At 34.9% G+C, this 25775-nt stretch overlaps 1 protein-coding gene across 1 annotated transcript; it reads right to left on the bottom strand.

The window, feature by feature from the left end:
- Positions 1-13790: 13790 nt before the first annotated feature.
- LOC107469566 (protein FAR1-RELATED SEQUENCE 5-like) lies at positions 13791-14630 on the bottom strand. The gene has a single exon (XM_016088941.1). The coding sequence runs from the start codon at positions 14628-14630 to the stop codon at positions 13791-13793; it is 840 nt and encodes a 279-aa protein (XP_015944427.1).
- Between the last annotated feature and the right edge of the window lie 11145 nt (positions 14631-25775).

Genomic DNA, 25775 nt, shown 5'->3' with positions numbered 1-25775 from the left:
AAATTATAATTTGTTAACGTATTCAAGTTATTTTTTAATAAAAAAAGTCATTCAAATTATATTTTAAGATTTTAATATATTATTTTTGTTGATAACAACACTTTTTTAAAGTTATTCTCTTTTATTGTCTTTTAAATATGGTAAACAAAAAACATTATATTATTAATTTCATTAATTATATTTTAAAAAAAGATGAAGTTTAATAGGGCTATAAAACTGGGAAAAACATAAGAAATGGTTTTCAGATTTAGAAAAAAAGTAAAATGGAGAATTTGATTTTTTTTATTAAGTAAAGAAAAAATTTTTAATTGCCTCATTATTTTCTTCTCGTTGTTAGTTTTTATCGCAAAGATAAGGAGAAAAGTTTTATGTAGACTCCACTTCACTTTTTCCTTTTTCTCTCTATTTTTAGTGATCTAAATAATAGAAAAATTAATTTTTCACCTATTTTCTTTCTCTATATTTTCTTTTCTTCATATTCCTTCGAAACAAATAGAGTGTAGATGTGTTTGAGAAAGAAAAATAAGAAGAAAAAAAATGTTATAAAAAAATAATTTTACTCTTATATTATAAAATATATTAAAAAAAGTAAAGAGGTAATATTGAAAGTAAAGACAAAGAATTAATTTTCTCTCCATTTTCTTTCCATTGATGGAAGAAAAAAAATTGGTGGATCCCACGAATATTTTTTCATCCATTTTTCTTCCTCTCCTATTTCTCTCCTCAACCAAATAAGGGAAAATAACTATTTTCCTTTCAATTTCTTTCCCTCCCTTTTCTTTCCTCCCATTTTTACCTCAAACAAACACATCTTATCTTAAGAGTCTTTGTAAATTTCTTTTTTTCTAAAATTTTAGTATATTTTAAAACTCCAAGAAAAGAGGTTGTGCTAAGAAAAAAAAAATGTTGGGGTTAAGAACTTTTTATTTTAAAAAGGTTTAATTACGCTGTTGGTCCTATAATTTTGTGAAATTTTTAATTAGGTCTTTATACTTTTTTTCTTTTAATTGAGTTTCTACATTAAATTTTTTTTTTAATTAGGTCCCTCTTAGTAATAATTGGCTTAATTGTATAGGAACCCAACTAAAAAAAAATTAGTACAGAAACCAAAATAAAAGGAAAAAAAAGTGTAGAGACTCAATTGAAAAAAAAATTAGTGCAAGGACCTAATTAAAAAGAAAAAAGTATAGAGACCTAATTGAAAATTTTGCGAAACTATAGAAACCAACAGAGTAATTAAACTTTTTAAAAAATCATATTTTTATATATTAATATCTTAAAAAATCAATATTAGTAATAAAAAATAAAAAACTCAAGTTTTATGTTTTGTAAAAAAGAAAAAAGACACGTAAAGATTTTTTTAAATAAAGAAAAATACGTACAGTAGACAAACTAATTTTGTATAGACATAAAAAAAACAAAAAATTAAAGAAAATCTATCGGGCTTAAATTTTAAACCCAAAAAGCATAAATTATTAACCTCAATTTAGAAACCTAATGAATGAATTCATTCTCAACAATCACATACCACAGCTTCTTACTCTCTGTTACTAGTCACAAAATTGAATAAAAATAAAAAATACTCACTTCTCTCATCTCATTCGCACGCAGCTTCTTTATCACTCCATGCTAGAGCTCGCCGGGTGAAAGTGAGTCAAGCCATCTTATGAGCTAGCTCGAATTCGACTCGTTAATAGCTCAATAAGCTAAGCTCGTGAGTTAGTGAGCCTAGCTTGAACTTGGAATTGAGCTCATAAATTAAATGAGTCGAGTTTGAGCTTTGATAAGTTTAGCTCATTAGCTCGTGAGCTGACTCGATTATTTAAAATTTTCATATTTATTTTTTACATATAATTTTGATGTAGGACATAAATAAAAAATTTATAATTTATTGATAGATAACAATATATAAAATTGATCTTTTTAAATATTTTTTAAAATATATAAGTTATAATTTATTGATATAGAATTATAGATTATGTATTAATGTTTCTATTATTTGAGCCAGTTCGTGAGCCTTTGATGAGCCGAGTTTGAGCTTAAGAAATAGGCTCAATTGTTAGCTCAACTATTGTGAGCCGAGCTTGAGCTTGGTCTAGCTCGGCTCAGTTTGGCTCACTTCCAGCCCTACTTCTCATACACGTCTCTGTCTCCCTCTCTCGTTGTGTCCGTCTCGTTTTTCACTCTCACTCATGGTTTTCGTCTTCATATTTGTAGACATTTCGCCGCTTTCACGGCCACCGTTCACCGCTTTGTCTGAATCGATCCTCTTTCTACTATTTTTTTTTTTGGGAAAAATTAGAAGCGTCTGAGCTGTGATTCGGCTTCCATTCACCTGTTTCCGAACGGTTTATCGGTCGGTTCGTAAACACGATGATTTATGTAAGGACTGAACTGTATTGCTTTAAACTACTTCAAGTAAATTTCACATTGTGTTTTGGTCACATGATAGTTGAATGGAGCAGTTTTAATTTCATATGGTAATCATGATTGTTATTTGTTGGAAATGGATCATAAGGGCTATATTAAGTTACTGGGTTTACGAGAAGAATTTCATAGTTATTTTTCATTTGTAAATTATGTAAATAGTTTGGTATGTGTAAATAATTTCATACAAAACGTCATGTATTAAAGCTTGGGGTATTTTGAATAGAGCAGTTTAAATTGTATACGTTACAATTAATTATTATTTGTTGAAAATAAATCATATACACCACAATTAATATACTTGTAATTTTTCAAGAAGGAGTGTGTTGCCATTTTTTGCTTGTAAATTATTTATATAACTCAATATCAATAATCATGTGTTTATTTATTATGCGCCTTTGGATAGAGTAGTTTAAATTCCTTTTAATGATCTTCATTGTTATTTATTACAAATAAATCATTAAAACTATAATTAATATGCTTATAGTGTTACGAGAAGAATCCACTTCTCAGTATATGTTGATTGTTTTATGATCCTACCAATGTATAAGAATAGCTAAGTACCTTAAGAGAGAGTACATTTCTCTCTTTTAAGAAACTTCATTGTCAAAGATGATCCATGAAAAAAATGAACCAGTCTCAAACTTGGAAACACACAAAGTACACCACATAGAAGTGGAGGATAATTGCAATAATTCTAGTTCAGGACAACCAAAATTCGAAAGGTGATACTTGCCTTTTAATGGCTCTACTCTCTCTTTTGCCTTATTGTTTCAGTTACACAAAGTAATATCCCAATTTATTTATTTTATAGTAATAATAGAGATGATTATTAAATCTATATTATTCAGCCTTCACTTTTAAGATTGTGATGTTTGGCATCCTAGTTAAAAAACTCACATTTTCTGAAATTTTTTGTGTTATCGTTGAACTACTTCTTTTGAATGCCATGCAGGACGACTTCGTGAAGCCAACTTTATTTATCAGTTGTTCTCGAAGTCAAGACGAGAGTGGCAAGCTTCCGAATTGTCTAGTGGGACAAATCCTCTCTTTTATCAAGGTATTTTTCAACAGAACACATTTGATAATAAAGATTAAAATTTTTTACTGTTGTGAGATTATTTAAGTTTATCTGTTATCGAATGATACGCATATTAAAATTTAATATTTTACACTAGGATGTGAAGGAATAGATTAAAATAGAATGCTTGAATACTCGAGCTAACTTGTTGTCAATGGAATGCAAGATTGACAATCTTGTTGCTTAGTGCAAAAAAGAAAAGGAAGACGACGTCCAAAAACAGGATCAATCTCACCGCCGGCTTCGTTGATCATACCTGGGGCCAAGATGTTAAGCCCATTATGAAACCCTCTCTGTCTTTAAGACCATTTGTATGCAAGCTTAGGCCATTGGGAGCTGACACACCCACAATGGACGTTCTTGCTGACGTGGTTGATAACGACGAGGGTGTTGTAGACGTGTTAAAACTGTTGTCTAGCAAATCTAATACCAAGACTACTCCAAGCAACAGAAAAAGGGAACAGGTGAGAGCAGAAAATAACAAGAACAAGCTCAGCATCAACTTGATTAAAGTGAATTCGAACAAGTCAACTGGAAATATTGGGAGCAACCTCCGAAAGCAAACTTTCCCACAATCGGTATTTATTGCAACATGACATTTAGGGTCCATTTTGATTGGTTGCTAATGTTATTTTTTCCAAGATATATCAAATTAATTTTTTTATTCGAATTAAATAAAATATACCGATTTTCAGGTAGTATGTTAGACACATGGCAAACATATTTACATTAGCTTTAGATATGGTCCTTAATTCAAATTATCTGTTCAGCCATAAACTTTAGTTAATTTGTTGCAAAAAAAGTCTCGGCCAAAACCCACAGTTGGAGCCAGCAGAAAATTAGCATTTTTGCCATCAAATGCTAAACCTCTGAAGATTTCAAGAGTTAACAAAACAGCTGCGGGTGGAGAAGCAAGGAATGCTGAAGAGCATAGTGCTGAAGCGAACAAAGACAACAAAGATAAAGAAATATACTGTTTCGATGTTACAAGGGTAAGAGTCTTCTATTAAATAATTATTATGGGCCTAAGATGTTTAGACTAATATTTTTTTAAATAATTTTTGTTATACCATGCTCTCCTGTCATGATGCAATAAGTTCTTATTTCCCTTTAGTTTTCATTATGTCAGAAATTTTAAAAGTAATCTAATGTTAATAGGCAAATGATTTTTGTGTTATCATTTTTTCACTGACATGTCTATATAATTCCTTTTAATAACGTATACATAAATTAAAGTAAACTTCTAATAGCTTTGTTAATTTATAGCCAAGTTGTTATAATACTTGACAGAGCATGAAATGCAAAATCAAGCTAAACCCAAAGATGAGTCTCAAATCTGAAGAAATTCAGGGCGCTGCATTCATATTTTCTGCAGAGTTGGATCCAGGGTAACGCTCATGCTTAGTTGCTACAGTTTAGTCATTGATTATTTATAAGTTTTTTTAATCACAATTTGGTTTCAAATTTTTTTCTTTGTTTATTCTAGAGAAGAGCTTCTTAAGATAGGAGATGTGATTGCAACTAAGAAAGATTTTGAGTCGCTCTATCCAACACAAAATAAGTGAGAAGATATTGTGTAAACCCCGTAAAATTAGCGAATAATTAATCAATAAATTAATTTTTAATAAAAGAAATTAAAAATATGAATTTTATATTAAAATAAGAAAGAGCTCATTAAAATGAGAACTTTGACACTAATTTCAAAGAATTTGGCCAAAGTTTGCATAACTTTCTACTTTGAACTCCGATCGCCCCACTGTTTGCGGCTACACGACCACCGCATCGAGCTCTACGAATCTACTGGAACAATTTCATAGGTAAGCCACTCTATCACCCCAGCCTCCCTATCCCTTAACTTTCAAAATTTAAGAGAATCCAAGTTGAGAATTTGTTGATTTTGGTCCTCTAGGTTCGAAATAGCTTGCGGAATTTGTTGGACTTGGCTCTCTTGGTCCGTGGGTACGGTGAGGTCTCTAACCCTAACCAATTCTTTGTTTTAGTATCCTAAATTATGAATTTTGCATATGTATATATGATATATGTATATTAGGATTGTGTATAAGTGACTTGGAAGCTTGGTGGAGTTTGGGGAATCATTGCCTTGGAGATTTTGGACCTCTTGGGGCTGTATTCGATGCATGAGTGAGTTGTCTTGAGTAATATGTGGAAATCAGCCAAGGTATGGTTTAGGTTTCATGTATTTAATATATAATGTTCTGTGAAAACTAAGACTAGATAACCATAGTGTAGGAATTGAATGCATGTGTATGTTAAATTGTTTAGTGCCTTGAGAATAATTGTGAACTAAGCTTGGAGTTGGTTGTGGTTTGATATTAAGGATGAAGTATAGAATGTTGTGTGAAGCTTTGATGATGATTAGCAAAGTATTAAAGATTGAATGTATGTATATGATGAATGAGTGATGACCTTGTTAGTTAGTTGCGGAAGTTTATGTATGAAATGATATAATATTGAGAAATGGTTGATTTGGATGATGGTGGTGCTGTAAATGATAGATTGTGGTATTACTTATATGAGTAGGATGTGGTTTTGAGTTTGGCTTTTGTAAAAATTGAGGCTTGAAGTTTTGTGTAAATTTGGTTTTTGATCAAACTTCGGTGAGCCATAACTCGATTTTTGGACCCTCAAATGGTTTCAAATCTATTTTATATGAAAATTGGGTCTGTGAAGTTTATGCCATTCAAAGAACGGAGGAAAAATTATTTAAAAAAAAGTTATGCGCGTCGGAAGTTTGGGATTTAAAATTGATATTCTACAGGTTTTTCTAACTTAGTCAAATTTTTTATAAAACGTACGCCCACCCGTACGCGTGACTCACGCGTACGCGTGATATGGAATTTTTGCGTACGCATACACTTCATTCGCGAACTGTCATCACTGACAGGCAGAAAATTTCTGATTAAGAATTTATAATAAGAATAGCATTGAAAGTACAGTTCTTAATCGACGAAAATTCCACTTGTCAATTTAAAAAGAGTTTGTCACAATTACGAATGAAATACTGGGATTAGAATTCCCAAGTCATTTCCCAACAAGTTGAAACAAGGTGCGAATTATTGATCAGGAATTTTCGGAGAAATTTTTGATGTTGAAATTAGAAAAATTAGTAACTGAAAATTAAAACAGTGAATGATAACAAGATGTGTTGTGTATTTAAAATAAGAAGCCCTGACTAGGAGAAAATTAATAGGAATTTCTATCCTTATTGATTTTCCCAAGTATAACAGAGAAATGGTTGTTGCTTCTATTTGGTTATCCTTTAATTAATAAAGGAAAGTCAAGTAGGTAACCAACTTCGATTCACAGGTCCTAATCGCTTCCCAAGGAAGGATTAGAGTTAGTGATAATCCAATTGACAGCAATTTCCCATTACCTATTAACACTTGAGTATTCCAACTCAAGGGTTCCCTATTAATTAACTCTAAAGTCAAGTTGGGAGCTCTACTCCATTGATATGAATGCCATTTCCACAAACATATGAAGGGAGTAGAGAAAGGACATGGTAATTAAAATTAAAATTAATAAAACTAAAATTAGAGATGATAAGTAATTGAAAGGAATTTAACAAGTAATGGAATTAAAACTGAAATTGGTTCCTTATATTAATAAACGTAAAATTAAGAAAATCATAACATGAATCCAAGAATTGAAATGGAAAGCACAAGAGTAAGGTAAGAGAAAAGCAAACTATAATGACGAAGACTTCCACCGAAGATAGTAGCAACTCTCTCTCTCAAGATCCAATCCTAGCAAAACTAAGAAAAATGATAAAAAGCTAAGAACCCTACGAGAGCAAGTTTTTTTCTCTAGAATTCTCTAAACTAAAACTAAAACTAAGTCAGAATGAAAAGTGTGGGAAGTCTCAGCTACACCCCTGCATCTATTCTGGACTTTCAAGCCTGAAACTGGGTCAAACAAGGCTCCAGAAATCGTCCCCGGCGAATTCTGATATGCAGCACGTGACGGCCTTCCACGCGTAGGCGTCGTCCACGAGTGCGCGTCGATGCGCGTCCACTCTAATTCATGGATTCTGTTTTAGTTCTTTAAGGTTTATAATCTGAGTGTCAGTGTTCTAGGATTGCCTCTGGCATTTCCAGGACCTTATATCTTATGTGCATGGGTGGCATCTTTACCATGCTGAGAACCTCCGATTTTCATTTCATACTATGTTGTTGTTTTTTAGATGCAGGTCGAGAGGCACCTTGGTAGTCGTCTAGAGCTTCTGCAGCGAAGTTGTTCCTGTTGGGGTTTCTTTTGATCTTTTGATATATGTATATATAAATCTTCTCTTATATACTTGTTTATTTTGCTCCTTCTAGAGGATTATGGAGAACTAGAATTTTATCTATGTATCTTGGATTTTGGGGATATGTATATATGTATGTAAATATTCTCCAGCCAGCCTTGGCTTCGCAGGCTGAGTTAGGAGGTTGATATTTTGTACTCTTGATCCTCTACTCTTGTCTTCTGTATATATGTGTTAATGAACTTTAGTTTTCTCCTCATGCAAGTAATCCTTATTTCTAAGTGTTGCACTTTTTATTTTGCGATTTTGTTTTATCTGTCCTTTAAGGCTCCTAGTATACTATCTCCTTATTATTATTATTATTATTATTATTATGTATATGTTATTTTAGAGGTCATATTAACACACCACCTCTGATTTACGGCTTAAGCCTAAAGCTCTGTGTGGTAGGGTGTTACATATTGTACTTGACTGTCTTGCAATGTGTCCATAACCAGACTTTATTGACATGGAAAAATGTCTGGCAGCTTCCTCCCGCTTTTCCTGTAAGTAGATTAGTTTGCTATTTATAATGTTATTTATAATTCGACTATATACATATTAATCTCTACCGAAATAAAAATAAATATCTAAAATACCATATTGGATGGAAATAATTTGGATGAGTTACTGGTTCCCATGGTCGAACAGTTCATGTAGCCTACTAAGGATCTTCAGTTTGTAAGTGTTATTGACTCTTCATAAATACGCCATGTCATCAAATATTTTTAAATAAAAAAATTTAACGGAACAAAGGCATTAATATTTGATGCATTATATCTCCTGCTTGATACAGATATACATCCCAATGAGAGACATTGAGCACAGGTACCTCATGGTTATCAGCATACATGATAGCGTAATTTGGCAGCTAGATTCTTATTTAGAAGATGATGATATTCAGCGTCGTAGAAACAAGATGACAACAGTGGTTAGTGACATTGTAATTAATACCCTCAATCATTATCACCGTTCAATTTAGTTGCTTATGAGCATATGGTAAGAGACTCAAAATCTGAAGTTGTTTTATATTTTTTAATGTAGGTTGCGATAGTAAAGCACATTTTAAAAAGTGACATTTACAAAGAATGTAAAGTTGAGATGAAAGAAAACATGAGGAGATGGAAAATTTATGCTCCAAGAGGAATCTCTAATCGACATTAAAGGTATCAATACTTTTACAAAATACACTAAATGATTATATATTGTTGTTAACTTAAAATGTATCATGTCATTTTTACAAATTAGTTTTCTCGTTTCAAGACAATTTTCTATTATTGTTGTGGTGCAGTCGTGATTCTCCATCATGGGTTCTTCAATGGATGACTTTGGAACATGCCTTTGATTCCCAATGCTCTGAAGTTCATGTGGTACAACTGGTTACATAGAAACTGCATTTGTAAATATGTATTACCAATGTTGTCATAGATTTGGCTATAAATAATTTTGTATTATTTTTTTTTGCAGTTAGATGAAAATGACACACGGATGTATACTGCAAAGCAATTATTCCATGGGCGATTCAATAAACTCAAGGCTGAGATAGCTCCCCTTGTCCAAGAGTTTTGGAGCATGCATGCAGAGGATGATGCTTACTGAAATGCCATGTGCATCATAATCATGTCTTTGTTTTGTTGACTACATAGAATGACATTTCTTATGATTTCTTTCTTATTTTGTTTTCTGGAGCTGTGTTGTTAATTTGGATTGTGATTTTATGACACTAATATTTTAAATATTTTATTTGTTAATATATTGTTTATGGCCATGTTCCATCTACAAATCTCAACATCTTTATATTTATATGATTATTAAATTGCCATCTTTAGGTTTTTTTTTTTCAAATAATTTATTTATATATCCCAGTATATTATTTATGATAAAGAATTAGTTAATTTATTAAATCTTGTAATTCTATTACATTTTACAAAATTTATGATTGGAGTTTTATGTTAAAGAAAAACCTATAATTAAACTGTTTTTAGTTATAGTTCTAAAAAAATAAAATACTGGAATATTTAATTTTAGATTATTTCATAATGTATTTTATGACGACTTAATAATAATTATAATTGGTGAGTACATGAATTAAGAATAGTTATAAAGAGTAATTTTGGTCTCACTAATATTAAAATTCTATTTTTATCAATATGTATATATAATTGATGAGTACGAATGAAATATTTTTTTATGTAAACTACTTATATAGTTTTATTCATGTTTTATAAATAATATAACAATTTAACATATTTTGGTGGTATTCTCTGATATTATGTCATATAACATGAGTATTCAATTGTTTTTTTATTCATATAGAATATTAGTTAGCACTATTTTTTAATAAAATATATCTTATATACTAAAAAATTATTACATGGAATTTTTTTTTATTAAAAGTAAATTTTTTCTAAACTTTATGCTTATTTGGTTTTCGTAGGAATCTCTGCATGGATTTTGCATATGTTTATTTATTTTACTTTGCAACTGATTTCATGCGATTAAATCAGTTTCTTGCAACAAGTTTATGCAATATTATATCAGGTTTTATAATAAATTATCATCTATCTATTATATATTTGGCCAAATTTGGCACATCATACATGATAGTGACAAATAGTCTTGTATATGCCAACCCTTTTCATAAATGTAAATATCATACTCCTAAGTCAAGTCACATTTGAATGGACTACAACGACAGAATGCATAGATCTCGAATAGCAAAGCAAAGCCAAAAAAGAAATCTATGATCTGTTTTCCATATATAATTCTCATAATAATAATAATAATAAAGTCTTCCTATAAAAACTTAAATGATTGCCCTAAACTAAAATCTACCATTAAGAACAAACAAAAGAAACAGTAATAATTTAGAGTTTAGATAGTAACTGCATTGTCACAGCCTAAAACGAGCCATGACCGGCGCTCAGGAGAATAGTTCCATAGCAAGCCTAACATACGCAAATATAAGTTGAATAAGAAATTTAAAAATATTTTACAAGTTCTAAAATAAATAGTTATACATTTTTAATAAAAATTAAAATAATTAAGAATAGTTAGATCCTGCCTGTGACATATAGAGCATATACACCTAGAAACTCGAAAACGAATAGATACTCGTTGCAGATTGTTACTCTTGAATAGAAAGTCTCACATAGTCAAGTATTTGTTCCTGAAAAATATTTTTAGAAAAACGGGGTGAGTTTTGCAACTCAGTGACTAGACAATACATCTATAATCAGTATGAGACCATATAAATATTATTATCAAAGTAATTTTAATTAGAAAATAATAATTGATAATAATAAGTGAATCAATAAGAAGTTCTCATACATAAATTAAATCAAAAGTCCACACTTGGGTGGCTCCACCTCTATGGGTAGCCCTATCCTCTAGTGTATCCTAATAGAATAACAGATCTAAGTATGGCCTACACGTTAGGTTAGCAACACCCCTGCTAGCTGGAGTCTGAGTTAAATGCATCTAAGTTAACGTCATAACCACCGTTAACTACAATTTTCTAATACAATCCTCCCAAACCAATTCAAAATATATCATTTCAAATACAATAAATCTTTCAGATATATAAAGTATTGGATCAAACCAAATCAAATAATATTTTTTCGTCAGAAATCTTTTCCAAGTCATACTTTTTAAATCATAAAAACAAATTTTACAATTTGAAAGTAAGTGAATGTCAACAAATACTTTAATGCTTCAAAAGTATATATTCGAGTAAAATCAAATATTCTAAAATAATATAAAGCTTTATCAAATATATATATAGTCTCATGTAAAATTTAAGGTATGAGCATCATAAAAATAATTATTCAACTATAATAAATCAATAATTTTAATCAAATTAAAGTTCAATAATAGTTATAAATATAATTAAAAACTCATAATAGCATAATCCACAAGACTAACTGTTATAAATGTAAAGCCTACTCAGAACGTGGTCCAAAAGACCGAAGAGACCAAATCCAAATTGCCGAATTAAAGGGTGAGGATAGTTGAAGTAGAATGAAAAGAAAGAGTGCAAAATTTGGACCGGGGCAGCGGCAGCTCTGACAGGCAAGCAAAACAACAAATTGAGACATAATGGAGCGGGAGCAGCAAACCAATGGCACACAACAACAATGGCTAAAGGCAGAGCAACGACAACATCATCAATGGTAGTGGTAAAACAGTGGCAAAGCCAAAACAGAACAAGCAACCACTAACCAGGCTAGAATGGTGGTGAAACAAAACTGACAAAGGTGTGAGGCGTTTTCAAAAGGATAAGGGCAGTGACGGAAGGCTCCAGTGAAGGAAGAATAAAGGACAGAGCTAGGTCAAGCTGGCAGAGGCTCCAGCGGTGGTTTGTCTGGCGACAATAGCGCCACACAGCTGGACGACGGCCCCCTTCCACAATAACAGCAGCGACGACAACTCCCACTACCAACACCCCCTTGCCAGCGACAAACTCCATCGCGTTTTCCTTCCCCTTTCTCAAAGTCTCTCTCTTGGGTTCTATGGCGGCGGCGACAACTTGGTGGCGGCAGAGGCAACACCTCCTCCCTCTTCTCCGTCGTGGTCTCTTTCTCTATCTTAAGTTTTCGTTCTCTTTCTCTCGCACGCGCATCACTCTCCTTCCTCGAGCCTCTCTGTGAGTTTCGTCTGCGATTGTGATGGCGAACCTCCCTCTGCTGGCGCTGTCTTTCCCTTTCCTCGTCTCCTTTGAACCCCTCATTCCTCTTTTTCTTTTTTGTTTTCTCTGTGCATAGGTGTTTTGTGTGAGAGTGTTAGTGGGTTTAGTTTTGGGATTAGGGTTAGGGTTTGATAAAACGGATAAGGGTAGAATAGGTATTTTGATAAAATTAGAGGGTAGGATAGCAATAGAAGAAATTAAATATAAAGTGTTTCAGAAAAATCTTGGGACATTACATGCATATTCCCCTAATCGAACTCTCAAAATTAATCACGAACAAAGCTACATCTAATCCCAAGGTTCACACCACTTTGAGTTTCATATTCCACATTATCCATGCATTCCCCATCATAGTTTGCCTAGAACCGTCAAAATTTTATACATCAATGACACTTTAAATTAGCACTGTGGAGCAATTCCAATATCAAATGAGTGAATAAAAAATTCTATATCATTTTTGTCCACTTACATCAGCTTGAGGGGTAGAACTACCTTGTGTACTGAAAGGATTTTCATTGCGCTTTGAACAAGAAGTTTTATTATAACCAGGCTTCTTGCAATTGCTGCAATGTTGGGGCTTTTTCTGACCACTAAGCCCTTTAGGATTGGCACCACCTCCCAGTCCAAGTTTCAAAGGCGTGTTCCCTTCATCATGTACTTTGTATGAGCTATAAAGATCAAGCATAAAATCTCTTGCTTCATGGAACCTCTCTATAGTAGCACATGCAACCTCTGCATCATCCTAGCACACTCATTGAGGATACAAAGTCGACTACTGGCTTGCAATCCACTAGTAAAACTACTTGACTCAGATATAGATTCTTTTGCTTTCTTAGTCCATCTATGCAACACTAGACATTTAAGGATGTCATGCACATTCCTACGGACCAATACAGAGATAATGTGTTCACAGGGAATGTCGAATGATTCCATACGCATGCATGAAAAAGTGACTGTGTTACCATTATCCACCCACTCAACCTCCCACACATTTGTTGGTTTGGCATACTTACAAACATAATAAGTTACACTATTGTCTCCATTTTGGTAATCCACGACTCTCATTGCACCCGACTGAACAAGAATAGGCCTAACTAAAAGGAATACCTCCCTTGTGCAAGTATCAACAGAACACATCTCAAGGGGTTCAATACAAGTTTGCATAATTGGAACTCCACGAGCATATTCATATTCAGCATAAAATTTCCTAAACCGCATATGACCCAACATTCGTTGGAAGTGCTCAATGAACTCGGACAAGTCATAATGAGGCTTAGTATACTTCCCAATCAATAAATGCAAACCCTCGCAGTAGTCCTAAATCCAGCAAAGAACTTCCCTCGGATGTAACATGTTGCCCATGATCGACGTTTCTCATAAATTTTATTTAGCCATTCCTTTTCCTCAACCCCAAATTCCTCTACCAATGTTTTCCACTTGCTACGAAACACTGGAATTTCGTAATTTCCTAACATACAATCCTTAAACTTAGATGTGAAACGAGGACTACACATATTTGTCGTTGCATTAAGCAGGAGATGCCAAGCACACAATTTGTGGTGAGTACCAGGGAATACTTTCTCAATCGCATTCTTCATCGCCCTTGCCCCATCAATTATCACAAAGGATGGGGCTCTACCATTCATTGCCTCCAAAAATTGTTGCAACACCCATATATAAGTCTCATCAGTCTCATCTGTTACAAGGCATGCAGCAAAGACAACAATTTGGTTGTGATGGTTGACACCTGTGAACACAACAAAAGGACACTTATATTTATTTTGGTTGTATGTAGCCTCAAATGCAACAACATCTCCAAATAATTCATAGTTCTCTCTACATAAACCATCACACCAAAAGAGATTTAGTAACCTTCCATCCGTCGCCCGAAGCTCTTGGTAGTATAAAGATTTATCCTTTGCAGCCATCTCCTCTAAAAAATTTAATGCTCTACCCACATTCTCTGGAATCTCACGCCTCATATTAGCTATTTGATTGTACAGGTCTCTAGGATCATAGTTCAACTTGTTAAAACCACCACATTGATTTGCTAGCAAAGCATAAACCTGGAATGTGCTAATTCCTGACTTGCACATGTTGTTCATGATTGCAATTTTAGCTTTGGACATACTCCGATGACCTGGCAATAACCTACTCAATCGTCCTTTCAATAGTTCATGATTATAAACATTTGAAAATCGGGTCACATTCCATCTTCCAGTTATCCCTATAAACTTGACTTGGAATTGTGCTTCGCACCCAGTTCTTGTCTCAGTCTTTGGTTCCCTTTTTCTTTTTGGCAAAGTGTACCACTTTTCTAATCGGTATTCTTGTCAAAAACACACAAATCTCTGCAAGTAGGTCTCGTCATTTGAGTTCTTCCAGTTTTTTGTCTTTTCTTGCACTGAAACCCTGGTCCTTTGCAAATCTGTTGTAAAATTCAAAAGTAATGGCTAGGGTTCGAAAGTGAAACTTGTCAACTTCAACCTCACCAATACTTAAAAAGTCAAGTTTCAATAAATCCTCAATTGAATCCAATCCATATGCATCATTATAATCATAATCTGTCAATTCTTCAAATATCTCCTCACCGTTTAACTTATCACCTAACTCTTCTTCCTGCTCTTGCAATTGCAACTCATCTAAATATGACTCATCACCAGAATACTTCTCATCATAAAAAATACTATCCTCATGCTCATACTCACATTCATCTAAATGCCTTCGGATAAAGTTCCCAAATTTAGACTTACAAATGAATAAATCAAACAACATCAAAATGTGTAAGTTATTTATTTTTTGCCTAATAAATTAAACACTACACAATGATAATTAGGCATAAATTATTAACAAAACTTAATAATAAATTCGTATCAGCCTACATAACATTATTTTTATAGACAAAAATTATTTATCAAATGACTAAAATTTACTATAGAAAAAATCACATGTCTCAAACTCAAAGAAAAGCAATCAAACAAAAAAAAGTACAAAATTTTTATTACAAAAAATGCAGAATTTAAACAATTTTGGGTCTATTCAATTAATAAATTAACAATTTTAGCAATCATGAATAAATATTATATCATCACAATAGTTTACAACAACAATCACAATTAAAAATCATTTTAACTTTTAACTTTTATTTACATACTAGGAGAACAAAATTTAACATCACAAATATGACAATATAATAACCACAAATCAATAGCAATATCACATTTAAAGTAGCATCAATTTGCAAGCAAGAAAAAATCTTAACATAAATTATTAGTAAAATACTAACTAGTATCAACTAAGATAAATTGCCAAATCCCAAAATAAAATAAGTATAAAACAAGTAAATGGGTATTGCAATGCAAAAAATTGATTTAACAATATCTAAAAATAAAAAAGCAGATAGACCATTGAAAAATTATTGCATTTTATTTAAATAAAAAAAGGTAAAATTCAAATTTGTAGTGAATCAAAAGCAAGGGAAAACCATAGAGGATAGTGTTTACTTGTAGTAGTAATAGCACACAGGCGAAGTCACCTGTAGCGGGGACAACAACGAAGGTCAGAAGAGGAACAGGTGCCAATTCACTAGGTCTTCGATATACAAAATAGCAGATATGGAACCCAAGTTTGAACCTATAACGACGAGAAGCCGATCAACGGTGTATTATCGAAGCTCTGGACGACCATGGAAGTATCATGACCGAAGAGGAAAGCGCGCCAAGTATTGTAGTGGCACAACAGTGGTCAGGAATTGGTGGCGTCCTGAAAGAGTTGTGTGCAGTGACAGGTGGCAGCTTTGAACTCTTGATAGGTCGGCAGCGTTTTTGAACCTTGAGGTTATTGGGGAGCCCTATTTTTGCTTCAACATAGTGGTTGAAGAAGAAGTTGATTCACGATCCAGATTTCTTGTTGTATCTGGGTCGGGTGGATTTGGATTTTTTTCTTAGACTTTGCCCATATCAAACAAGAAAAATTGGTCAAAATAAAATGATTTTTAATTATAATATTAATAAGGGTAAAAAACCTAAATAAACCAAAGAGAGATCTTTATTACCTAAATCAGCCAAAACAAGAAATTTTTCAGCAATTCACCAAGTAGCAAATATATATAATTCGAATCAACATGATTCGAACTCCAGATGCAAGTAATTTGAAACAACTTGATTCGAGTTACTTTTAAGACAAATTGCATGTAATTCGAATCAAGTAGATTCGAATTAGTGAAGCATAAATCGAATCAAATCAATTCGAACTAGTAGGCAAACGTGACTAGAGGGAGTTCGAATCATATTGATTCGAATTACTCATTGTTGAAGTTTGAATTAACCTGATTCGAATTATGTGTATATAGTTCAACTTTGATTGTTTCGAATTAGTGTGTTCCAGGCCTATGTACATATGTGATGAACGTGAGTTGCTCTCAAAAAGTGCGTAGCATAAACATTAAAAAGGATTCTCTAAATTAACGGATTTTGCAAGGTAAGTAACGGAACTAATATAAATAAGCAAAGTAACATAGTTCTCATAGTGCCTGATACAATGTAACCACTAATAAACATACAGACATCATCTGATGAAGTAAATGACTAGTACATACAACAGTGATAACGGAAATACATAAACATAAGTATGTAGCAATCGACACCGACAATGAATTAACAAACAAGACACTACACAAATCATCTAAAAAAATGCGATCCCGTGAAGCAACGTCGAGAAACCCGTGTCCTGTGACCTCTCTGGATCAGGGGCTCCTCATCCTCTATGTCATCCCCCTCATCATCCTGGGGTGGCTGGGCAAGTCTGGTAGGTTGGATATGTAACGGCCGGGATGAAGAAGGCCCGACAACTGACTGTGATCCAACACAAGTTGCTGATGGTGGTGTACTGCCCAGGACAAAATGCTCAGTCTGAGGTACGGACGGAGGCTCATTCAGATCTACATCTAAATGTGCCTGTGACCCCGAAGTCTGACCAACTCGACGGGCAGCCTCATCCTTCTGCATGATGGCAGTGATCTCGTCAAGGAAGTGGTCCCCACCGTAGTCGGCATCAAGACCATCACCGGCAAGAAAGTCTGAATACATGGTGCCCGGACTGACCCATGGTGTACTCTCATGTAGTGTATGATTGTCGCCGGGAACACCAACAAAGTAATCCCCGAGAGGCCCCTCCCCCAGTCCAGCGTCAACATGACCCGAAGGATCTCCCATAACCGACCCATGTAACTCTCCAGCAGCTCTGCCAGCATCGGGTATAACACCACCATGAGCAGCACCCCCTGCAACGGCATCGTCACCATGATCACCCCCGATATGGTGCGCTGCAGCCCCTCTCCGTCGGCCGCCTCTCTTGTTAACCCGTCGCCTATCGGGAACGTCGTCAACTATGTCCATGTCGGGAACTGTTCCGACACCCCTCTGTGCAGCCTCAACTGGAATAGGAATGTCTCTAGAATCCCCCAAGAACATCTCCGGTGACAAAAACCTCTTTCCGTGCTGATGCCACCAGTCCAAGAAGTCATGTGACGGCCCCGGGTCCGGCACAACGTCAAACCGAAGGACATGCTCCGCACGTGTCTCCCAGTGAAGATTCCAGTGGTGTAACTGGGACGGAAACCAACGATCACCTCCTCTACCGTCCTTCAACATCAAGAAGTCGATGTTCAGGGCGGGACGGGGGCAAGTCTGTACTCCTCCAAACTGTGGTAACACCCGATCAACCTGGTGCTACTCAACCACGGCAAAATATATCAGGGAGGTAACAGAACGCCATAAAGCCGTATGACGAGGCTCCAACACCTCCGGATGGACCATTTGAACGACCTCTGGTCTGCTATATGGCATCCAGATAAACTGAAAAAAGAATCTCCAATACATTAGAAGATCTATTTATGGAAGTCTAAAATTACATTGACTAAACATGGGTGCTTAGCATACTCACATCCCTAGGCTGTAACATGTCGATCCTCAGCCGGGTCATCTGAACCCGAGGTCCCTTCTCGCTAACCCTAGGATTGTAACCTGATCACCTGAAAAGGCCGTTAATTTATGAAGTCAATCATTAGTGTAACACGGTAGAATAACAATTACAGGCGATAACTTAAATTCATAGATTAATTAAACATAATATAATGAGATAGTCGTACCTGGATACCAGGGGCCAGCTAAACATATCAAACCCATCAGGCCGAAATCTAGGAAAACGCCAAAATATCCAAGACTGAAGTAACTGTAACGGCCTAGCTAACTTCACGACATGTCTGTTGGCCACTCGGCACATACACCGGTATAGCCATGCAAGCGCGGCTGACCCCCAACTGTAGCCACCCATATCCTCAAGCCTAGCCACGTACGGTAGCCATCTGATGTGAATACGATTGCCGGACTTGTCGGCAAAAAGCTGGGTGCCGAACAACATCATGATATAGGCACGGGCAAAGTGCCTAACTGTCTCCTCGTTGTCCCCTCGGGGCACTCTTCAAAGGTCTCCTGGAACCAGCTGCAGTTCACTGCGAACTTTTGAATTTGGCTGGGGGGGGTAACACACCCAGCAACTCCTGAAACCACTGCCAAGCTGGCCAACCACCCTGTATGTATACATGGAAATCCGTCAGGCAACCACTGACGTAATGTCCGTCCACTGGCAACCCCAACTAGTACGCCACGTCCTGAAGTGTGATCGTGCACTCTCCGAACGGCATATGGAAAGTGTGCGTCTCTGGACGCCACCGCTCGACGAATGCACTCACAAGTGGCTCGTCTAATTAGAACCATCTGTCATTCAGTCTCACAAGATGGTATAATCCGGCCATCTGCAAGTACGGAACGTACCGCTCATCCAATCGCATTCCCTGCTGCCGCCGCATACTCGATATGCAGCGCCGGGGCTGCGAAATAAAAGGACAGCATGATTAGAACAAATTAAAAACTAGTCTTAAATCTGAAATTTTAATTAATTTTTACACTTAAAAAATCCTATACTTTAATTAATTAATTTCAAATTAACAACTACCATAACCACCTAGGTAAACCGCTAACAAAAACCATCAACAAAATCACATAGAAAACTACTATACAAAACCGCATGCAAAACCACTAGCAATACCACTTTAATAAACCACTACCAATTCCACTTTAATAAACCACTTACAATACCACTTTAATAAACCACTAAAATATAGTAACAACAAAAACCACTAAACATATACCACTATTAAAAACCACTAAACATATACCACTATTAAAAACCACTATACATATACCACTATTAAGAACCACTAAACATATACCACTATTAAAAACCACTAACCTCGTCGTTGATCACCCCGGCGATGTGAGCGACTCCATCCAAACGATACAGCCTTCCCGGATCGTCCCCCATCGCGTTAATCTGCCTCTTGAGTCTTTGTCAAACAGATTTTGCGTCGTTTTCTCTGGGATTTGGTGGGGTATGAGGAAATGAAACTGATTCAAATGAGCTTGGTTCGAACTCCTTATATAGGCAACTTACTAGTAATTCGAATCAAGTTAATTCGAATTTCCCTTTGACACCAAGAATGAGTAATTCGAATCAATATGATTCGAACTCCCTCTAGTCACGTTTGCCTACTAGTTCGAATCGACTTGATTCGATTTATGCTTCACTAATTCGAATCTACTTTATCCGAATTACATGCAATTTGTCTTAAACGTAATTCGAATCAAATTGTTTCGAATAACTTGCATTTGGAGTTCGAATCATATTGATTCGAATTATATATATTTGCTACTTGGTGGATTGTTGAAAAATTTCTTGTTTTGGCTGATTTAGGTAATAAAGATTTCTCTTTGGTTTATTTAAGTTTTTTACCCTATTAATAATGTAAGGGAGTTTCAAAATTCCAAACAATACAGTAGTATATTGTAACATCCACCTTCTTTTATCTTCTTAATCCTTTATTTTCTTTACTCCACTTTCATACTCTTCTTTCATCTTTTTTGCCCTTTCATCTTCTTCACTCTTGCTTCTCCAGTTACGACACCAGTAAAAGCATAGGAGAGAGACAAAAGTAGAAGAGAAAGAAGAAGAATAATAAGAAGGAATGACACCAGATTGGACGAACTTTTCTTCTTCTTTGTTGGTTACGTAGCTGCATAATGAAAGAAAAAATAAAGCTAGGATTTTGATAAAGTAAAGGCAAGCTCTAGTATTTACAAAATATATTAGGGATAAAGATTGGACTGAGAGACAAAGACTGAAATAAGTTTCAATATTGTATTTGGTGTAAAATGGGAGACAGAGATTGAAATAAGAATAAAATTTTAATTTAATTTGCATAAATAATAAAGTTGAAATTAATTAATTGAAATGGGGATATTTTAGATAAAAATTATTATTAAAATTTCAGTTTCCGTCCTAAAAAATTTTAGTCTCTTGTATCTCCACTTTTTAGAAGTATTAAAATACTAAAATTTTGAGGACAGAGACTGAAATTTTAATAATAGTCTTTAAACTAACAAACATAATACTAAATTTCAATTCTTCAGTTTTAGTACCAATACCTCAAAACAAACACTACGTATATATCTTAAGTGGAGGCTGATAGACTAAGAAATATGTATAAAGATGTATATTTTATTCCTATTTCTTAACCAAACATATTATAAAATGTGATATTATTCTTCATTTTTGTTTTTATAGTGCATTCAAATATAGACGAAACGATTGCTAATGTAATGAAACGATTACTAATGTCATTTTTTTATAATTAATTGCTAAGATTCAGGATTTTATATAAGAAGCAAATAAAAAAAAGTTGAAGGTTGTGGTAGGCTTAGAGAAGGGGGATTGAATCTATGTCTTCCTTTTAAGTTGCTGTTATTACCCTTTTTAAAACAGATTTGCAATTCTGATTCTGTTTGAACTCAGCAGTGGAAATTTATGAGACAATTTATTTTTGTCTCATGATTATTAGAAAACAGAACACAGTAGAGAAAAGAAAAGCTAACACCAGCAAGTATCCTGGTTCGATTGCCTTGTGTTATGCAAACTACATCCAGTTTCCTCCACAATTATGGAAGAATTTCACTATAGTTAACAGAATTACATACACCAATTTCACACTCAAGTTCTATCCTAACTTGACATTGGCTATGCTAACTCCTAACTATTCACTCTTAGTGCTAACCCAACTAAGAAAGGGATACCAAACAGGTACAAGATACAAGACACTTAGCCAACCTAAAGAAATCAGAAAAATAACTCTAGGCTTTTCTCTCAAGTGTATCACTCAACCTTTTTCCACTCATGGCTTTTACTTGAGCTTTCTCACAATGCCTTTTCTCACAAGAAATTACAGAAAGATAAACTTGGAAAAGTACATTACAATCAGAAAAAACATGAAGGAGATTGACTTCATCAGCAGCCACTTTGCTATGTGCAAAACCAAATTTGCAAACCTCAGATACAGTTCTTCAGTGTTGGCCGAATGCTTCTTTGAAAGAGAGCATTATCGAAGTAGAGGAACTTTACAGAACTCAACTCACAAACTCTGGTTTTCTCTCCTTACCTTCTGAATGAGCAATAAGTCTTCTTTTATTCTCCTTGCATGTTGCTGGGTTCTTCTTCCAAGGTCAACACCTTGAGCCTTGAGCTTCACCAACCCACAGAATCACTTTTTCTCATTAAATCTTAGAGTAGAAACTTTGCTTCTGACTTCTTCATCTTGACCGAAGGCCACAAAGCAGTAACCATAAAAATCTTCTCATGGTCAACTTGATCTTAGCCATTGAAAAATTACTTGGTCCCCAAGTATCACTTGTGACCATAGATGTGAAGTAGAATAGGGCAGAGAACAAATTTCCCTTGAATGCCATTTTCGGATAGAGCAGAGAGTTGGGAGAAGAGAAGAAGATCTGATGCATGCAAGATGAGATGGATTACCATTAACCAAAGCTTGATTTGGTTTGAATTTTCTGTTTTAGCTTTCTGTGCTTCAAGCGTAAATTTTCTCTCTCTCTTACTTCTTTGGTTACTAGCTTAGGGAGGAAGCTTTTTCTCTTTCTCTTTCTCTTTCTTACTTTTCTGAAACCTTGATGTGACTTGATTAGAGAGGAGAGGAACGTTGCTTTTGGTTAAGCAAAAGAGAGGGATTTACATTTCTGAAACCAGATCGGGCCTGGATCGGGTATTGATATGCTTGGCCCGATTTAATTTCTTTGGCTTCTTTCTTTGCTTTTGCTTGGGCTCTTTATTTTGCTTTCAGCCCAATATTCTTGCTGATTGCTTTTCATTCCTTTTGGGCTATTAACATTTGGCCTGCAACAATAAATAATTAGTTAATATGTAGATATAAATAATCAACACTTAATTATTTATTTTGCCCAAAAATAATGTTTGTCATCACTAATTAATTTAGTTAATTTCTTAACTCAACAATCTCCCCCTTGATGACAAACATAGTTTAAGCAATAATCAAAAGGAAATATATTTGAGTAAGGTTTGGAAACTCCCTTTGATTTTTGTCATTTGCTCTTATGTTGCTCCCCCTTTTCTTTTCAAGATTAGCTCCCCCTGAATTTGTGCTTTCCTCTTGGTTCCTAATTTTCTTTGATTTCAAAGAGAGCACAATAAAGAGCTAAAATATATTTATCTTGGCTAAGGGATATCAGTCAAGCAACATCACATAATCAGCCCAATATCAAGCTAATACCATCAGCAAACTAATCCAAAAGAAGTACTTGAATTTATTATCCTATTGCTATTACTCCCCCTTTTGTCATCAAGGGTGGATAATAAGCAAGACCAACAAAAACAAAGTCTTGCATCCTGCAGAAAAGAGTTAGTCCATAGTGCAAAGTACTGACTAAGCTACCAAAGGTGCAGCAATATCTAGAGTTATTACAGTCATCCAAAATAAAACAGTTCAAAAGTAGCTAAAGAGACAGAATTCATGAGACAAAAAGAGAGCAGCAGCAGCAGTTTTTATGAGACAAATCCTAGGCATCATAACCATCCCCCTCCGAAGCAGCTTCCTCTTCAACATCAGTGGTAATGTCTTCATCATTATTAAGGTTATCAATGAAGGTCATAAGCACAGCCACCCTATCTCTTGATTTCTTCAGGAAGTTCTCATGCTTCCTAGCTAGCTTCCTTTGTTCCTTGCTCATGGCAATTAAGTGATTTGATTGGGAAACAAACTCTTAAGCAACATCCTTGACCAAATTTAGCAGAGCAGATTTCTTCCCAGTGGAAATGGATGTACCCTCAGTGGAAGGAGGAGGAGATTCATCTGGGATGTACTCTTCATCATCATCATCTAGAACCACTCTCTCAGATCGAGTTGGTCCTTTTTGCTGTTTCACTGAACCATCCCCTTTTAGGTATGAATGTTTATTTTCATAAGCCTCATTTGACAGGTCAACACCAAAAGTCTCAAATACGTAAGTCAAAAACATGCCATAAGGTAATGCTTTATCTTTCACACTTCTAACAGAATCAAACATGTATCTAGCCATCAAATAGGCAAAAGATATTTCTGTTTTAGTGATTAGGGCATACAAAACAAGTGTGTTTGTGTAAGAAACCTTTTGATATGAACCACTTTGAGGAATTAAAATGTGGTTGACAATACGGTGCAACTGAGCACGTTCATATCCGAGGGCTTTGTGAGTGGGTGTGATGCCATCAATTAAGGAAACATGTTCACAAATGTGAGCCAGAGCATCATGGTAAGAGATACCAACACCTTCATCCCACTTCACAGATGTATAAGCACACGGCCCAACATCAGTGTACTTCAAGGATTCACTGATAGTTTCATTATTCAAGATAATGTCTCTGCCCTTAATATAAGAATGCACACTTCCTTCCTGATAAGTCATGTTTGCATAAAATTCTTTGACTAACTGAGGATATACAGGTTTTTTGATTTTGAAAAGGTGATTCCAGTCTAAAAATTCCAAATTTTCAACAAAAGGAAAACCTTTCTTTTTCAAATCTCGTAAATCAGCAAGAAAAGAGGGACATAGAGTACGATACTGAATAACTCCCTCATAAAAATCATGGTTCATGGCAGATTTGAAACGATGGGGGTTATAATCTGAGTGAGATGTCATGAAGTGTGATTTGTGAGCAAAAGGATCAATGTCTGATTCTCTAATAGATTTGAGAGGGCAATGAGGGTTACCTCTTTGTGAACGCACAGGAACAGACCTTGGCTTAGGTTTTTTTGTCTCAGGAATAGGTTCTTCAACGGCAGGACGCTTACCCTTGGACGAACTAGGTTTTGAGGAACTTGGTTTGGATGGTGTTGCCTTAGGTGGTGGTGTCGGTTTGGCAGGAGCAGGGTACCTTGGAGTGGTCTTGGTTCGCGCCATGGGAACTGTGCGAGGAGGAGAGGTAGGAAGAGAAGGTGAAGGAGTAAAAGTGGTGTCTTAAGAACGAGTTGATGGTCTTGGATATCCTGGAAGTTTATGGATTTTCTCACGCGGTGCTCTTTTAGCAATGACTTTCTTCCCCATTTTTTGTTAAATTGAAGCTTTTAATGGAAGAGAGATAGTGAAGTGAGAGGGAAGAAACCGAAGGATTTGAGGAGAAGTTATGGAGGGAAGAGAGGGAGTGTTGGTAACCGTACCCAAAAGTGATTTTCCAAAACCATGCAACTGCATCACTTTTTGAAATGACGTGAAAAGACCTGACCTCATAAATTTAAGATTTGAAATAAAATAGGAAATGAATCTTAAATTTTGAAAAACAAAAAAAAATAAACCTAAAAATCGTTTTGGATTATAAACATTAAATGAAAAATTATTAAAAATAAACACCTAGTCCATCAACAAAAAAAATGTAACATTCACATATGGACCCAGAGATGGTTGGATTTAAGGAAACACAATGGACCACTCTAGATCTGATTTTGAGGTTGGCCCAAATTATCTTTTATTTGAAACAAGCCCAGAACACGCTGGCTTGATGGAGACGTTCATCACCTGCCCAGAATTGTCTCATACCTGTTTATGAGACAAAAATCTCCAGCAAATACATCAGCAGTTTTCAAATAAAGAATCATAACTCAAAATTCCTAGATAAGTCCTAAGCATACAGAATCTATCCTCAGCTAATGGTTTTGTAAAAATATCTGCTAATTGCTCCTCAGATTTAACAAATTGAATACTAATATCCCCCTTTTGGACATGTTCTCTTATTGAGTGAAATTTCACTTCAATATGCTTCGTCCTTGAGTGCAAAACTGGATTTTTAGAAATATTAATGGCACTCATATTATCACACAT

The sequence above is a fragment of the Arachis duranensis genome, chromosome 10 (genome assembly GCF_000817695.3).
Source record: "Arachis duranensis cultivar V14167 chromosome 10, aradu.V14167.gnm2.J7QH, whole genome shotgun sequence".
Taxonomy (NCBI): Eukaryota; Viridiplantae; Streptophyta; class Magnoliopsida; order Fabales; family Fabaceae; genus Arachis; species Arachis duranensis.
This window is presented reverse-complemented; position numbering and strand designations above follow the sequence as displayed.

Bases quoted from the DNA above. Each gene is read 5' to 3' on its own strand.
- LOC107469566 (XM_016088941.1), bottom strand. From the start codon at position 14,630: ATGTCCAAAGCTAAAATTGCAATCATGAACAACATGTGCAAGTCAGGA.